At 37.7% G+C, this 19032-nt stretch overlaps 1 protein-coding gene across 1 annotated transcript in view; it reads right to left on the bottom strand.

The window, feature by feature from the left end:
• ADGRV1 (adhesion G protein-coupled receptor V1) overlaps positions 1 to 19032 on the bottom strand; it is a gene marked incomplete at its 5' end in the record, with an annotated part of 265197 nt that overhangs the window by 157021 nt on the left and 89144 nt on the right. Inside the window, 8 exons of the mRNA XM_081318856.1 lie at positions 1366 to 1542; positions 2861 to 3060; positions 3559 to 3814; positions 5942 to 6088; positions 7153 to 7357; positions 14703 to 14925; positions 15628 to 15750; positions 16146 to 16398. Of these exons, the coding sequence (XP_081174982.1) occupies positions 1366 to 1542; positions 2861 to 3060; positions 3559 to 3814; positions 5942 to 6088; positions 7153 to 7357; positions 14703 to 14925; positions 15628 to 15750; positions 16146 to 16398 (1584 nt within the window). The remainder of the gene's footprint in view (positions 1 to 1365; positions 1543 to 2860; positions 3061 to 3558; positions 3815 to 5941; positions 6089 to 7152; positions 7358 to 14702; positions 14926 to 15627; positions 15751 to 16145; positions 16399 to 19032) is intronic.

Here is a 19032-nt window from a genome sequence, read left to right as displayed (position 1 = left end):
AATGTTACAGCTTTTCTATTTCTTCATTTAAATATATGAAGAGTGTCTTTGATAGTGGTTCTTCTTTATCTTGGCATATTATCAGGAATCCTTTTAGCCTATGAATACTGTGAAGTAGATGGGAATCTGTCAACATTGTATTATGCCACCTATTCTTTGGATACCTGCCCATCCTGTCTATTGAGGGGAGCAGACGGAGAGATAGGTGAAATATTATTGATACTGTATTTTTGCTGCCTGTACATTTTAAGGGCCTGGATGGGAGAGAACAGCTTGAAGCTGAATCTAAGAAAGATGTAACTACGTTTTGTACATTAAAATTCTCTATCAACACCAGTGCTACTTCTTTATCTCACAAGCACAATGAAGGAACAGGTTTATATTTGGGGATCCGTCTACACTCATAGCTCCTGCTTGAAGGTAGAACAGCAAGTAGAAATGTCTTCACCCAGCTTCAAGTAATGCTTCGCTTGTGCCATTACCTGGTAGGCTAAAGCTCAACCCTTATTACCACTGTAATAAGCTACTACAACATACAAAGGATAAATTTCCTGACAGTTAGAACAGTTAATCAGTGGAACAATCTGCGTCCAGAAGTGGTGAATGCTCCAACACTGGAAGTTTTTAAGAAGAGACTGGACAACCATTTGTCTGAAATGGTATAGGGTTTCCTGCCTGATCAGGGGATTGGACTAGAAGACCTCCAAGGTCCCTTCCAACTGTTATTGTTATTGGTTGGACAGCCCATCCATAAAGACTACTTAGAAATTACAAATAATTCAGAATGCATACTCACTGGCTTTCAATGCTGGATACTAATATGGAATTTACAGGCCTAAATTGAGTGACAACTGATTTTTAGGTATAAATTAACATGCTGCTTTTGACCTATAAAACCTTTTATGGTTTGGCATCTGAATACCTGAAGAAATACCTATTCTAAATAGAATCTAGTGCCCAACTTCCCAGATCTTGTGGGAATAATATTTAATTATTTTGTCATATTATACAGCATATTTTATATATGTAAGCTGCTGAAAGTCAGCAGATTGTAATGAAATTGATTGAACGAATAAGATTCAATACCTTTAGTGGTAAAGATCAATAGATGCTTAGCAAGTCTTTGCCAACAAATCCTGTCATATTCAGGTTAAGATAAACAGGAAAAAATATAATTATGGACCACTTGGCTTCATTATATCATAGAAAACCCCAATAGCAATAGGAATATTAAACATGGGTAAAAGATTTATAATTTCATGTTATTAATGTATGTATTATTACCTTCATACCTTGAAATGGTCAGCTTACAACAAGAACAGTATTTACTGCTCTTGATACTGAAATGTTTCAGTTTGTTCTCACCTTGCTAATATTGAACTGAAATATTCCTCTGGGGTTATCATTCTCTTCAATTAAAATCTCAGCTATTTCTAAACCAAATTTCTTCATGCTCTGTTGCCCTCTAGTAAGAGAAGAGTCCAACAATTGCACACTACTAATATTGATTAAAAACCCCTCTTGTAATTCTGGAATATTATCCTGTAAGATAAAAAATGTTTTAAATTATTTTGCAAATTCAGATTTTGGATAGACTGGTAAGATAAATCATTTCAAGTTGTGATTGCTTCAATGGAAAGTAAAAATATGGAGGAGCAAGCAACCAATTCCCTTAATATAAATAAAATTAATTATATAAAAACAAATGATTGTTAAAAATTATATTTTATTTGCTCAAAAATATAATTTCATTGTATCAAAAACTGTTTTTCTCTATATATCTGATTACCTAATCAATTTAAGGAAAAGTTAAAGATAAATTAATTTAAGGTTAAAGATTAAAGATAAAAGGGTCAGATTGTCTGAAGGACAGCCTTTCCCAGGCTATATCTACCTGTCCCATCAAATCTTCAGTTGCACCATAATAGGAATAAATGATTTTGGCCCTGTCATTTTGTAAAACTAAATTCAAATGTTCTGTTTGAGTTTAATTAAGACGTCTGGCCCAAGAGATAATATAGCTTGTAGAGAAATGCCATACTATGCTAGATTGGAAACAATTTGCCTTCACAAAAATGAGGAAAATCTACCCAGGTGAGATGCATCAGTGATTATACACAATTGTAGCATTAGAAAATAAACATGGAAGGTTTTAATAGAAACTAGAGTCATTGGAAGTTGGGCAATATTGAATTCATTTTTCTTCTGTTCTATGGTATTGAAAGGTTTTTCAGAAGTGATTTGCCAATGCCTTCTTCCTAGGGCTGAGAAATGATTGGCCCAAGGTCACCAAGGTGACTTCACATCTCAACGTTCATAGTCTTTTGTTTTCTAGCCTGATGTCTTAATCACTACATCAAACTGGTCCTCATAAATTTAATAAATTATTATTAGTAGTAGTATATCATAAATATGATAGAATACTCCATACCATTCACTCAGAGAACATGTAGATAAAATCTAGTTGTTGAGATTACAAATTGTAGAAGGCAATACGCCAGCAACTTTTCTATTTATTAACTGATTTGTTAATCAATCAATCAATCATCAAGTACATAATCTGGACTTGTTCTCACACACAAATAATATTCAAACATTAATCAACTTGGGAATTTTTGACTAGTATAAATATCATTTAAAGTGTGAAATATAGTGTAAAGTTGAAAGAAGTGAAAAAATAGGCTTTTAAATATAAGAAATATAATTAGTTCAGATTTAGATGTATTAGGGAATAACATTAAATTATTGAGTACTACCCTACTTTTATGCAGAAATATTAATCAGAAAAATATTTTCACTTTTCATGTGTCAGTCACATATCAGTTTGCTACAAACTATTTATATACTTTCAAATACTCACTGGTAAAATGGTTACATTAACTGAAACTAATGTTATATTGTCTGTCATAATAATGGTCTTGTTTTCCAATCTATAATCTTCATTTTCAGTGGCTTGATTAACAAGAGGGAGTGACAAGATAGGGTGGGATATTACGTGTATAATAATATCACCAAATGGTTGTTCTCTGAAAATATGTAAAGTAATAGCAGTTGATCTCCCTAGAAAAAAATAAAAAGTTAATGAATATATATATAGTTATTGAAAGAGTTTGTTTTTTCCAACCAAAACTAATATGATTATAGCCAATAAACTACCTAATAGTAATAACTCATATTACTTCCATAAATTGCATTTTTCTGAGATGGAGAAAAATATTGTGTTATGATAAAAATTAGGGTATTAAAAAAATTGTAAGCACACTTTTCCAAACATAGTTTTTTCAAACATTTCTAACACTTTAAAAAAATCAGTGAAATGTCTCACTTAAATACAAAAATATAACTCATATTTCTTGCTAATCATATATTACATTTTACATATTATATTGGTCCCCCCAGATTAAAAAAAATGTTTGAAACTATATTCAGAAATGTTTTCTTTAAAAATGTATAGATGTAACTGCAACATTGTATATCAGAAGACCTTTTTTTTAAAAAAAATAATAATCTGGAAATATAAATTTGAATTTCTCTAGGATTTTCTTAGAACTGACTCACCTTCAGGCTCTGCTACTTTGTTAAAGAGAGAATCTGTGTGCCATCCCACTACATCAAAGGGAGTGTCATTGGGAAGAATAGTAAGCATAGCTTTTGCTCGACTTCTATCAATTATGGCTCCTCTCTGGGGCTCTTGAATGCCCACGGTGCTAATATGAGTGAGAGTTATAATCAGTGTCTCTGAAGCTTCAGGAATAACATCTGCAAGGACTGTTAGTGTTACTGTTGACAAAGCCTGACCCTCTGAAAATGCCACCTAAAGAATTTAACAAGAAAATATACAAGTTTATATTTTTTCACATAACTGTTGGCTTAACACAACAGTTTAAGATGCAATCCAATGAAAGTTAGCAATTTTTGTACCAGTCAAAGGAAACATTTGTTCAAAATATCCTAATCAAATTGCCATATCAACATTGCTTAAATGGTATGATTACTCTTTTCTAGTTAGATAATTATCTTTACTTATTCAACTACCTGCAATATAATAGTGAAATATAAATAAATTGTAAATAATATTGTAAGCCACCAGAATTACCCTGGGGTAAGATGGGCTTGGACTGCAAGGCGATCAAACCGGTCAGTCCTAGAGGAGATAAACCCTGACTGCTCTTTAGAAGGCCAGATCCTGAAGCTAAAACTCAAATACTTTGGTCACCTAATGAGAAGGAAGGACTCACTGGAGAAGAGCCTAATGCTGGGAAAGATCGAGGGCAATAGAAGAAGGGGACGACAGAGAATGAGGTGGCTGGATGGAGTCACTGAAGCTGTAGGCGTGAGCTTAAATGGACTCCAGAAGATGGTAGAGGACAGGAAGGCCTGGAGGAACATTGTCCATAGGGTCGCGATGGGTCGGACACGACTTCGCAGCTAACAACAACAACAACAACAAAAGATGGGCAACCAATACATTTTATAAATAAATAAATAAACAAACAATGCATATCTAAGATACTTTTGTACTGCTAGAAAATATAGAAATCATAACCAATAATTCAATTGGCAATGCCTGTTTTATTTTCAATGTTTATAGAAACTTAATATTGTTGGAAGGGAAGGGTATGCTAACATGACTTTGGATTTGTCTTGTGTCTAACAAAGTTTATTTTGCTTTTTGTATTAGAATTTTAATTTGCATAAACTTAGAATAAAAACACACCCTTTTCTGCAATAATCCTTTGCAATGGCAACTCTATAATCTTGAGTACTTATAAGTGGACCTTTATGACACTTTAGATTTTTTTTTTCAAAATTAAACACAACTTCTTTAACCTAACAGCAATACTGAAACTTTCAGTTTAGAAAAGAAATCTGGGTATTTCCTAAAAAGTCATCACTTGCCATTTTATACCCAATCTCATATTGTTCAAAAGGTGTATTCCTACTCGTGAGTGAATTTTCATTGAGTGTACACAAATAAGAAAGTCCTATTGTATAATTTGTATTATCCGAGTGCCTCTCAATTTTGGATTCAACACATTTTCTATAAGCATCAATCCTTGATGCTTATAAAAAAAATAAGTGCAATTATATGCAATAGAGTTTCCTGTAGGTACTCATAAACAGCACTGTAAGTTGACACAATATATATTTATGTAGCAATAAGTCCCACTGAAGTGTTTTTGTATCAGTATGCATAAATTTATAGTTTATTTATTCCATCAAATATGGTATTGATACTGGATTTCTAGAAAATGGAGTATAGCACAACTTTCTTTCCCTAGGAAAGACTGAAGTGACATCACACAGAAAGCCCTTTCTTCAACTAGAGGAAATTCAAAATTTATATACAACCTAACTTAGTGACCATTCAAAATTACAACTAACCCCCCAAAAGCTACTCAAGACCTATCCTTGAATTTACAACTAGTGCACCCTCCTTGTGGTCACATGATTGTATTTTGGGTGCTTGATAACTGGCTTGCATTTACAATGAGTTTTGATGTTTTTTTGCCACTTTCTGACAAAAGACACCCATTCAGGAGAATGGGTTCATTTAACGACCATATAGTTAGCTTAACAGCCTTGTTGCATTGATTTAAGAATATTAAACAACATTACTATTATGATTATGATAAAAAATTACTAGTTTGTTTTACATTTTAATTTTCTTAATTTCATTTTTTTCTTTTAGTTTAAGAAAACTAGATAATTAGATAAAAAGTTATCTAAGGACCATGAAGAATGCCACATGAAAGCCAAGAAAGAAGTGTTTATTTCCATAAGTCAAAATGATTTTGAATTTTTAGATCAAGAAATTAAACAATATGAGGGAAGAAAACTTTTAAATTAATATTAGCAAATTTGATTCTTATTAGATCAGTAATACATTAGCAATTAAACAACTTGCAGTTTATAGCTAAAATTTTGGCAAAATACATACCACTCCTGAAGTTGGAAATATGTCATGAATACTCCCGCTACCTTCCCAGTGTACTATAACTTGTCCAAATGTACTTATTAAGCGCTCAATGTTCAAGGTGATCAAGGTGTCCTGTTCCATTTCTTCTACTTGTTTAAATAAAGAATTCTAAAAATATACCAATGATAAAAAAATAGCTTAACATGCATATATCTTGTTTTTCTGCTCTTTAAACACTAACTAAAAAGGAATAGACATATTCAAAAATGTATAAAATAGCTAAAAACACAATTTAAATTGAAAAGGTGTGACACTCAGATTTTAGTTTAGCAGAAGCAGTAAAGCTTTACTTTAGGCATAGCAATATGTCTTTACTCCCCAGACATTTAACCCATACTCAGAAATCCACTTACAAAGATGTGATGTGGCTTTATTCCACAATAGTTAGAAGCACTTTTTTTTCCCTTTCTCCATATGCATACAGATCTGCCTACTACAAAATTGTGAAATCAATTCCAGCTGCCTATCTCTATTAAAAAAATTCCCAGTCATAAGATTGGGAAATTTCTTATCAATATTTATTTAAAAGTTCTATCTAGCCTGAGAAATGTTGACAACCTTCTAAAAGCAGAGAAAATTAGTATGACTGAAATGGGGCTAGTGAAGAAACTGAGTTCCCGATATTTAATTTCTCAATAGAAATAAACCACTTAATAAATAAGTTAGGCCATTTTAATAAAGATTTTCACACCCATCATGACACCATAATGTGGTAGCAAATAGATTATTGGACTTGGATTTAAGACTTTGGATTCAGGTATTCTTGAAGCAGTGATCTCTCAGACTAACTTAACTATGCAGTATTATTATATATTGCCATTGGTGTAAGCTACTAAATTGCCTTTGGGAAGCTTGGATATAAATCTGATTAGTAAAATAATACATTTTCTTACTTTTATAAGCCATCACAACAGAACTCACAATAAAACCAATATTACATGAGGGAATTTCAGGTTTCCACGCATTTTTAATTATTTTATTTTTATTTATTGTTACTTTTATATGCCATCCATCTGGCTATCCAAAGACGAATGAATAATATGGTGATATGTCACTAAGTCAGCTATTTATGATTCGTGTTGTGTTTTACCATATTATAAATATGAATGCATTCCATATATGCTAAAAGGAGCCTATTATTAAACATGCTCAATTTAATATTTCAATTTTACCTGGGAAAATGCAACAACTCCATGAGCATCATCATTAGAGGGTATCACTATGGTCACATAACCATTAGGACCTATTTCTGCACCACCCTTTGGATTTTTCAGCCATACTCTAAAAGATTCTTCTTGCTCTGGGACTGTGTCATCAAAAACATTGATTGCTATCACAATTTCTTCATCTCCTGGTTCAAATATCAGTTCACCTGAACTAGCATAAAAACACAGATGTACAGCATATTTATAATTAAACAGTTGTTCTTCTGAGACAAAGTAAAATCAGTTGTGATACAGAAAAAATATATTTTAGGTATTTTAAAGAAAATTTCTATCAGTTATTAATCTGTTGTTGCTATTTACCTAAGTGTTACAGGAAACATATGAGGTCAATTCAACAATAAGCAAGTAGACTTATGTTTATATAGACTAATAATAATAATCACTGGAGATTTTTAAGAAAAGACTAGTCTGAGATGATATAGGTTTTCCTGCTTGAGCAGGGGGCTGGACAAGAAGACCTCCAAAGTGCCTTCCAGATCTATTCTATTCTATTCTATTCTATTCTATTCTATTCTATTCTATTCTATTCTATTCTATTCTATTCTATTCTATTCTATTCTATTCTATTCTATTCTATTCTATTCTATTCTATTCTATTCTATTCTATTCTATTCTATTCTATTCCCCCTACCTGTAAAATCCTGAACTTTTTATAGTCTGTGTTAGGCATATGGTGCTAGCCTACAATGTTGGGTTGAAAATATATTAACCATAATGCTATGTCTTTAAGTTGTTAATTGGCCAATGGGTGTGTAAGTGTTCTCATGGCCATAAGAGGAAGCTAGGAACGTAGCTTCTCTCTCTCTCTGAATTCACTGATCTCTACTATTACTGTTTTTGCTCTGCTGTTGGTTTACTACTGTTGTAAACCTGAACTGTGTATTGACCTCTGGACCGGTAAGAAGACTTTGTAGTTTGGATTATGACTTGGACTGTTTATTTTTGACTGTGCATTTTTGTTCTTACACCACCTCAAAAGTAAACTACTTTTTGTTTTTATAACTCAGTGTATTCTTGTGTGACTTTTACTGCTCTCAGTGCCCTTCCTTGTCTGTGCAACTCTTTGGTAGCACAAGGAGACCTCTGCACAACAAATTCCTTAACACTGGTTATGGGCCCAGGCCTGTACTGAGAGTAAGTACACACAGTATTCCTAGCTGAGTTTGTATTTGGTGTAAAATGGCACAAGAACAGTTGTCAGGCATCTCCTGGATAACCCGGTTGGATGGGACAAACTATGTTTCCTGGTCCACGAAATGCTGCTTGCTTTTGCGCAAGGAAGGACTATGGGCTGTTGTAAATAACCCACCAGATACTACTGCTTGGGATCCAGATGACGAAGAGGATGCAAAGAAGTTAGACAACTTTAAACGTAGCAATGAGAAAGCTCTTTGCATTATTGGACTAACACTGACTGACCAGCAGCTTGTCCATATTCGTGGTGAGGAGTCTGCTGCTAGGTGTTGGGATGTTTTGCGAAGGCTTTATGTTCGTGACAGTGTGGGTGCACATATACACCTTACACGTAAGCTGTTTAGGGCTCGTCTGCAGAAGAATGGAGATATGCTGACCCATTTAAATTACATGAAGGCAACTTTTCAAGAGCTTCATGAAAAGGAGCTGATTTTTTCAGAGTTGCATCAGGTCTACATTATTCTGTCATCTTTGGATGAGAGTTATGATGGATATGTTTCTTCTTTGGAAGTCCTGACCAGAGAGGAACTGACATTGACTAACATTACTGGGAGACTGCTGGAAGAGTCCAGAAGAAGGCGTGACAGAGACCAGCTGAGAGAGACACAGCCACGAGAGGAGCAGCCATTTACCACTGTTTACAACGTCAAGAAATGTTATTCTTGTGGGGCTAGAGGGCATATAGCCAAATTCTGTAGAAAGGGTAAAAAACAGAATGTGAATAGCAGTGGGAAGGCTAAGAAGGGCATTGGTTTGGCTATTTCTGGTGAACCAACATCCAGAAACAATGAATTGTGGGTTGTTGATAGTGGGGCTTCACAATGCATTACTAAAGTGAAAGAGAGGTTTGTTAATATGAAAAACAGCAACCAATATGTTTCACTGGCCAACGGTTGGAAGATGAAGGCCTCTGGTGAAGGTAATTCCTATTGTCCATGCATTGATGAACAGTTACCTATGTTATATATACCTAAACTAAGATTCAACTTGTTATCTGTAAGGGAATTGGTTAAGGTTGGGTTTGTGGTAACATTCAGAGGGGAGCAATGCACTATTGAGAGGAATGGAACCTGTGTAACTGCAAATTTGAAAAATGGTTTATTCGTTCTCACAAGTAACCAGGTTAGTACAGTTAAAGCTAACTCGATATGTGAGAACAAGAAGCCACATGATGAATGTATACATTTATTGCATAGGCGGTTAGGGCATGTAAACTTTAACTCACTACGTAAAACAGTGGAATTAGTAGAGGGAGTTAAACTGAAGCCATGTAGTAAGTATTTGAATTGCAATGCCTGTAATCAGGAAAAGAGCAAGGCAACTCCTGCAAACAGGATAAACAGCTTCAAAACAACTGTACCTTTGGAAGTTGTGTTTGCTGATTTAATTGGACCCATGAAACCAAGTTTAGGAGGGTCATGTTATATTTTAAGTATATTGGACCACTACTCTCGTTATGGATTTTGTTATCTGCTTAAGTCAAAGGCAGACACTTTCCAACAATTTGCAAACTGGCTGAAGTTCGTGGAGAGAAAAACAAAGAGAAAGGTTCAGTGCATAATTACTGATAATGGCACTGAATTTACAAATAAGCATTTTGTTGATATGCTACAATCAGCTGGCATTGAGCATAAACATTCAGCCCCTTATAGGCCACAACATAATGCATTTGTTGAGAGACGTGGGCAAACGTTACAAGCCATGATGAGAACGATGTTAAGAGATTCTGGCTTAACAGATAGACTGTGGGGGGAGGCAGCAAAATGTGCAAACCATGTTCTGAATATAGTTGTTAATACTTCTACTGGTAAAATACCATATACAATATGGCATGGTAGAAGACCAAACCTTGATTACCTGCACACGTTTGGCACCCCAGCTTGGGTCCACATTCCTGCACAACTCAGGAGTAAAGGCCAACATAGGGCTAGGCAATTATACTTCGTAGGTTACGAAGCTAATCACAGATCCTATCGTTTCTGGGAACGAGGCACAACTAATGTATATAACAGTGCTAGTGCAAAATTCCTTGAGCACGTTGGTTGGGATAGGTTAGAGCAAGTAACTGTTAATACTGATCCTCTAGTGTTTGAGGACTCCTCTGATAACGTAACTAGTAATGATAATACATCTCCTGTAAATATGAAAAATGAAGAGGAGATAGGGGAGATAATAGAGGAATCAGAGGAAGGAAAGGAGTCTGAAATTCAAAGCCCTGTAATTCCTTGGCGTTCAACGCGCATCAGACATCCACCTGATCGCTATGAAGCAAGTATAGTATGTCAAGTTAGTGTAGAGCCATCTAACTATGATGAGATCAGGATGTATCCTGAAAAAGAACAAGCATCATGGAAAGCTGCAATGAACAGGGAGTTGAATTCTTTGCAGGATCTTAAGGTTTATGTGAAAGCTAAACTGCCACCTGGTGAGCAAGCTATAGGTTGTAAATGGATATATAAGTTAAAGAAAGGTGTAGACGGGACTGTAACCCATAAGGCACGTTTGGTTGCACAAGGTTTTGCCCAAACTACTGAGGATTATGACGAGGTGTTTGCACCCAGTCTAAGGGCAACTACTTTAAGAGCAGCTTTAGTATGGGCAGCTAAAAACCAACATATGGTTACCCATGTAGATGTTGAAACTGCATATTTACATGCTCCATTGCAACATACTATTTATTTAAGAATACCACCAGGATTGACCAGTGATAGAGACCATGATTGTTGGGAATTAAAGAAAAGCCTCTATGGATTGAAACAATCAGGCTATGAGTGTAATACATGTTTAGTTAATGAGTTAAGTGCAATAGGTTTTGTAGCCAGTAATGCTGATCCTTGTTTGTTTAGAAGAGAACACAACGGAGCATTATCTTTTATTTTATTATTCACAGATGATATTGCAATAATAACAAAAACTGAGTTAGAAGCACAAACTATCATTTCAAGATTGCAAACTGAATTCACAATTAGAAATCTTGGGGAAATAAGCCACTATTTGGGGTTAGATATTGTGAAAACAAATAGGGGTTTTAAGGTGTCACAAGCCAGTAAAATATCTCAGTTATTAAAGAGATACAATATGGAAATGTGTAAACCAGCTAAAACTCCGATGGCTATGGATTTTAAGGACACTAATGTTGAGAGTCCTGTATTTGATAAGACTATGTACCAATCTTTGATAGGAAGTCTTATGTATCTGAGTAATTGGACTAGACCTGATATTTCTTACTGTGTAAATCAATTAGCTAGGTACAACAATGAACCAACTGTTAGACACTGGCAATCAGCTAAACGAGTATTAAGGTATTTGAAACAGACTATTCACTACTCGTTATATCTAGAGCCAAATCGTGAGTTAATCCTTACTGCATATGCAGATGCGAGTTTTGCCTCTGATTCAAACACTCGTAAATCTACCTCAGGGTTGGCTATAATGTTGGGAGATTCTTTGATTGGATGGAAGTCCATTAGACAAAAACACATAAGCTTGTCTACAATGGAGGCTGAATTTTCATGTTTATCAGTGTTATGTACAGAACTGCTAGTGTACAAACAATTATTGTTAGATATGGGTTTAAATGTAAATGATCCATTTATTGTGTATGAGGACAATCAAGCTGCAATAAAGATGGCTAATAATGCTGCAGTAAGAACAAGATCTAAATATACTGATCTTCGTTATTTAAATGTCAGACAATGTGTCAAAGATAAATTAATACAGCTAGAGTATTGTTCATCTGATGTAAATATTGCAGACCATTTTACGAAGGTACAAAGTGCTGTGAAACACAATGTTAATTGTGAAAGAATGTGCATAAGATTGTAAGAGTTATATATTATTCTACCCAAAGGGGAGAATGTTAGGCATATGGTGCTAGCCTACAATGTTGGGTTGAAAATATATTAACCATAATGCTATGTCTTTAAGTTGTTAATTGGCCAATGGGTGTGTAAGTGTTCTCATGGCCATAAGAGGAAGCTAGGAACGTAGCTTCTCTCTCTCTCTGAATTCACTGATCTCTACTATTACTGTTTTTGCTCTGCTGTTGGTTTACTACTGTTGTAAACCTGAACTGTGTATTGACCTCTGGACCGGTAAGAAGACTTTGTAGTTTGGATTATGACTTGGACTGTTTATTTTTGACTGTGCATTTTTGTTCTTACACCACCTCAAAAGTAAACTACTTTTTGTTTTTATAACTCAGTGTATTCTTGTGTGACTTTTACTGCTCTCAGTGCCCTTCCTTGTCTGTGCAACTCTTTGGTAGCACAAGGAGACCTCTGCACAACAAATTCCTTAACAGTCTGTTTTGGAATATCATTCTACACACTGAAGCAGATTTTGAATATACTATGCATGGAGCAGTTGCGGAGTGGAAGCTCTCTGTCTCCATATTACTCTAGCAGGCCATTTCATTTTCAGGTATGTTGCCTAATACATATTTTAAGCAAGTAACGTATACTGCATTCCACTTAGCTTTGACCAATCTCATTGTTTTTAGACTTTATCCAGTTTTATCCCAAGGGAAATACTGTATTTTCTGGCGTATAAGACTACTTTTTAACCCATGAAAATCATCTCAAAAGTTGGGGGGGTCGTCTTATACGCCGGGTCATCTTATACGCCGGAAAAAAAACATAAATCAGTCGAGCGTCCCCGTTCTTGCAAAGCTGGGCCGCCCCGCGCAACCGAGCTATCTCCGGCGTGGCTCCGGGACACGGCTGGGCGGGAGCGTCAGGCGGCTCTCCCCACGCGAAGGCGGCGCTGCCCGTCGGCTCTTGGCCCGAGGGGAGGGCCTCGCGCCCACCGCACTCACCTGTCACCAGCACCGCTCTCCCCCCGTGGGGATGCGCTTCCGCCAGGCGGTGCTGGCCGAGATGAGCCAGCAGGCAGCCGCCGTGAGCGCGGCACTGAGGGGCAGAGGCAGGACGGCCTGGCCCAGTGCCTGCAGGACGCAGCAGCAGCTGCCGGCTCAGCAACAGGTCCGAGCGCAGAAGCCGCACCGCCAGGCTGCCCAGGAAAAGCAGGCACACCGAGAGGCTGCACGCCCAGTCCAGCTCCATGAGGGGCAGGGCGGGAAGCCGGCCGGGAAGAGGGACCGGGAGCCCGGGCCGAGCGCGCCTCGGCCGACAGTGAGAGGCGGTGGGCGGAGCTGCCCCACCCTGCGCCCAATGGGAGAAGTTCAAGGCCTGGGGGGGGAGCAGGAGGGGCGCCAGCCGTGGCGGGGTGGCGGCTGCCCTCTGGCGCTGCCTGCCGCCCGGGAAACGCTGCGCCTCGGGGGCCGGCAGAAGTGCGGGAGCAGCGGGAGGGCCGGTGGGGCCAGTCGGGCCTTCGCCTCCTCTGCGACGGACAGGGAGGACAGGGCGGCTCTCCGCTCTCACCTTTGCGGGTCTTGTATGCGCAGGTGCAATTGGTAAAAGTTGCCCCCTCGCCGCCCCCACAAGGCCTAGGAGCCCTCAGGTGAAATGGCCCCTTTTGCGTGTCCCCCGTGCCCTCCCCTGAGAAGAGCCTCCTGGGCTGAGAGGCGTCCTCCCGGCCAGAGCTCGAAGGCAAGAGCCCCCCCAGCAGCCCCTCTTCCCCGCAGGGGCCCGAGAGCCGCCTTCTGTGGGGTGGAGCTGGACCCCAGGCGCTGGTGCGGTGGTTGCACCGCCCCCCCCCGCAGGACGCCTCCCCTGCATCCCCCCTGGGGAGGGAGCGCCCGCCCGCCGCCAGGCCGTTCCAAGTTCCAGAAACTTCCGGGGACTTCTGGCGCGCCTGGCGCCCCTCTCGCCCGCAGACCACGCAGCGCCCCTCACCAGCCGGCCTCGGCATGGCCGCCCCAAGCCCGCCTCTCCAGCGCATGTAAGTATTTTCCGGCGTATAAGACAAAAAACCTTAAAAAATCATCTTAAAAGTCGGGGGTCGTCTTATACGCCGGGTCGTCTTATACGCCGGAAAATACGGTATCTGTCATCAATCAATCAATCAATCAATCAAAAACCAGCAGAGTTTTATCAGCTTTCTAGGCTACTATGTTCTTTAATTTGATCATTTTTTGTTTATAATCTTTGACAGTACTCCTTCCTGTATTTCTGAACAATTCAAAGATGGGTGACTTCAGTTGTTGATTTGACTATCACTTTCTCACTGTAGAATTTTCACTAGAAAGTGAAAGATTCAGAACATGGAAGGAATTATATTAGGAACTCAAAACTTTACAGCAAAAATAAAGAACAATAGTATGATGGCTGTAACATTTTATAAACTGTAACTAACAAAAGTAATAATACATTCATAGTCAATATAAAAAAATGAAATCATACCTAGGTATAAAATCTGATTGATTTGAAATTGCAGTTAGCTCGTAAACATAGGAATAGGAATCACCAGTCATAACAATGAAACTTTTGTTAGAATTAAGAGACTTTACATTGAAACTGAAAATATGATTGGCAGAAGGAGCTTCTAGCAGTGGAGAAAACCAATTCATTTCTGAGTTCCAGGAATACAGAGCTGATTTATCTTTGCTAGCAAACAGCACATGCACTGCATTAAGAATCAAAGAAGATAAGAAGGTTAGAGAAAAATGTGCAAATTTTAAGAATTTTCTTTTAAAAAAATAATCGGTTTTGTTCGAGCTACATTTTGCATTTAGTACTTCTGTTTTAAAGATGTACAAAGTGCTTAAAAGGGTGCTCTGCAAAGGGCACTGAAATGTATAAACATCAGTCTTTGAAGCAACCATGTCTTCTGGAAGCTCAGCACTGCTGCTTCTAAGGCTTACAACATTCATATTCATGAGTACTGTATGTATATATGTAGACAACACTTTTGCTGATATCACAAACATAGCAAAAGGATTGTGTCTGCACAGTGACATTTAGACAATCAGGGAAAGACTCGTGCAAGCAGGTGTGCAAAGCGTTCCTAAAGGAGGGAAGAAATGTTTGCACTTTGCAGCATGTTCTAATTTTGTCCGCCAGTCAGCAACAAAAACCTTTATTCCCCTAGCAAGCCCAAGATATTCCTGAGGTTGCAAAGGTTAGTAATTTTGCTGTGGCAAAAATAAGTAATTTTTGTCTACTATAAATCTGCAGTTATGAACCTATAATTCAGATACGTGTTGAAAACTGTTCTGTAAGTTTATTTGTTATCTCCCAGGAAGCTTGGGTTGTGAGAATGATGGTGTATATACAGGGGGAATCATGTGTGAATTAATGCAGTGTGAAAGATAATTGTCATACTTACCTAAACCGGAAGGTGGGGAAAAAGTATGGATTGCATTTACTGCTCTGATGGAAATGGACTGAAAATATCTGAAGGAAAATTGCCCTGTCTCCCAGAGAAAAATTTCACATGTACTGTTGAGCTCTATGGAGAGTAAATTCAGACAGCTTTCTATGAACATGGGTATTTATAATTAATGTAATAATCAATAAATAATAACATCTAATAAAATAGTTCATTTGAGGAAACACTATGGATGATAGAACCAGAACCGTGTTTCCTTTATTCATTACAAACGATTTGTGTCCGTAATATCAGAAAAAACTATTGACTAATTATGAAACAAAAGGAAAAAAAAACAACTAGCACAAGTATATATTATCAATTTTACGTAGTTGGCCTTTTTAAAATGTTATATAGTAGGTATATATCAATAAATCATCATTAAACAAAGTAACTTTTTAATTATAAAAATCACTACAGGTTTTTTTTCTTGCTTCAGTTTCTACACTTAACTTAATTCTATCAAATATGAGTACCTTTCGCAAGAATTAGATAGACGTCAGATCCAGAAATGACAGCTTGGACTTGTGTTATTCCATTGACTGGCACTTCTTGAAACCTTATAAAATCATTATCTGACCACTTGAATATAAGAGGTGTATGTGTGGATTCACAAGGGACAATGACTAGGTAAGTTGTACTTCCCCTAAGGAAAAGATCCAGACTCAAAACTCCATTCACAGAGAGTTGATTATGGAATATGAAGATGCCATTATTCCAGTGGAAAATCTGTAAAATGCAAAAGAGCTCAAATTATAACTAAAATTGGAAGAAATCAAATATGTTAAAATATCTTTGTCCTAAATATGATCCCTGGTATGGAATATGAAAAACTAGAATATATTTCTTGTTCATTATATGTATATACTGTAAATAAACAGCCATAGGAATTATTCATAGGAAGAGCAAAAGTAGTAGCATTTTTTAATTTGTACCATATAATTTTACATAATTCTCTTTAAAAAAAATTCCTTTTGAAGGAAAAGATGACCATCGTCTTTTTTAATAAAATTGCTATTGACACTCCTGCACCTATTTCATTACTGGTTGGTCAAGGGATGTGTGTGAATGCTTTGTTTTACATTATATCATCATCTCTGGCAGTCTGCAAGCTTACAGACATCAGTTAAATTTGAAAAGAACATATCCCAAGGGACCTCTCACCATGGATCTTTTTTCAGAAAAGGAAAACAGAGCTGTTAGGGGCAACAGAATTCTCAATTACCTGCAGCTGGAAAGTAAGCTCAAGAACATTGGCACGCCTGGCAAGTGAGCAGCTGTGTCTCTGGCATGGCCAGAGGCAGGGCTCACTTGAAGCTGGCCAGGAACTTTTCCCAGCCAGAGACAGGTCAGAAAATCAGCAAACAGAGAGCCAAGAGGAACTCCAAAAGAAAAATCATGTTTTGTCAAAATGCATTTGAGCCATAGACTATGGTTAATGCCATAATTGTCCAGCAGTCTATAAGAGGTTTCCAGTCCCTGTTAAATGAAGTTGTTGGTCTTTCTCTAATCAAGTCAATTTTTGTCATCCCTGCCAGTTCTAATCATCTTCAGCAACCATTCTTCCATTGTTCTGAAACCACTTGGAAATCCCATCATCAATGAAGGAAGAAGCGGTCTTGTATTTTGAAGTGGGGGCGAGGTCCTAATTTTCTCCAACATGCAGAAAGGGGTGCCAAAGGACCCCGACATCGCCAAGCTTTTCTACAAAGATGATCCTCAGGAGTTGTTTTGGGGCAGTTTATTTTGCCACCAATGCCCGCACTAACAAAATGGTGGCAATCAAGAAGATGTCTTACAGTGGAAAACAAACTAATGAGACATGGCAGGATATTATCAAAGACGTCAGGTTTTTGCAACAGCTGAAGCACCTGAACACCATAGAATATAAAGAATGCTATTTGAAAGAACATACTGCCTGGCTAGTGATGGAATACTGCCTGGGATCCGCTTCAGATCTGTTGGAAGTACATAAAAAGCCACTTCAGGAAGTAGAGATTGCTGCCATTACTGACGGTGCCTTGCAGGGACTGGTGTATCTTCATTCACATTATAAAATTCAAGGGATATTAAGGCAGGAAATATTCTCCTAACGGAACTGGGTCAAGTGAAACGGACTTCGAATCTGCAACTATAGCCTCTCCTGCCAATTCTTTCATGGGAACCCCTTACTGGATGGCTCTGGAAGTAATCTTGGCTTTGGATGATGGACAGTATGACAGAAAGGTTAATGTGGGTCTCTTGGAATTACCTGCATCAAATTAGCGAAGTGGAAACCTCCTCTCTTCAATATGAACGCCTTATATCACATAGCCCAGAATGATTCCCATGCTACAGTTGAATGAGTGGACAGACTCTTTTAGAAGATTTGTTGATTACTGCTGCAGAAAATACCTCAGGAGCGTCCATTATCATTAGAACTTTTGAGACATAATTTGTATGATGTGAACGTCCACCCTGGTTCCCCATAGACTTAATTCAGAGAACCCAGGATGTGGTCCGAGAGTTGGATAAACTTCAGTATTGGAAAATGAAGAAAATCCTTTTCCAGGAGGTCCACAATGGCCCTCTGAATGAGTCTCAGGAAGAGGAGGAGGACAGTAAGCATGGGACAAACCTGACTAGGAAGATGGACAATCTGGGCAGCAATCATTCAATGCCCAGCATATCTGTGAGCATGGGCAGCCAGAGCAGCAATGTTAACAGCATGCAGGAAGTTGGAGGAGAACAGTTCTGAGCTGCTTCTGATGCATGACTACGAGAGCACCATTAACACCACCAGAACATTTATTGCACCTCAAAAGCAAAGAGAATTCTGAGGGGGTTACCACTGGGGCCTTTTGTCTGCAAATATAATTTATTAATTGATTGACTGAAGTTTTTCAAAATAACCCAAGGCTGAAAAGCACTTTTTTCCTGAAACTTATGCAACATGTATATGTGCTAAGGTAATAAACTCTTTTGTTTCCTTTCTAGTCCATAAAACATCACCATTGACATCACTATGTGACTTCTCTCTTCAAGTTCTACAACAATCTTGGAGAGCTTACATTGACAGCCATGTATTTTACTTTGCACATTTGAGTATTAACTGGATAGATCTTGCTGAAGAGGAAGCATCACCACTGGAGAGAAGCATGTTGTATGCAGAATGGTAGAATGGTTTGGAGTCTTCATTGTCACAGGGGAACTGGAACTTGAACTAAAGCTTTATATGCTATAATATATATATGGTTCTTGATAATGTGGGCATCAAGTGCAAGATCCACCCAGAAATGAGATGTATGGTCAGCCAGAGTAATAAGAAGCATTGCAGGTTAGGAACATATTTAAAGCAGAGCTCCAACTGAGAAACGTTTCTTA

The sequence above is a fragment of the Vipera berus genome (assembly GCF_964194415.1).
Source record: "Vipera berus genome assembly, chromosome: 2".
Classification (NCBI taxonomy): domain Eukaryota; kingdom Metazoa; phylum Chordata; class Lepidosauria; order Squamata; family Viperidae; genus Vipera; species Vipera berus.
This window is presented reverse-complemented; position numbering and strand designations above follow the sequence as displayed.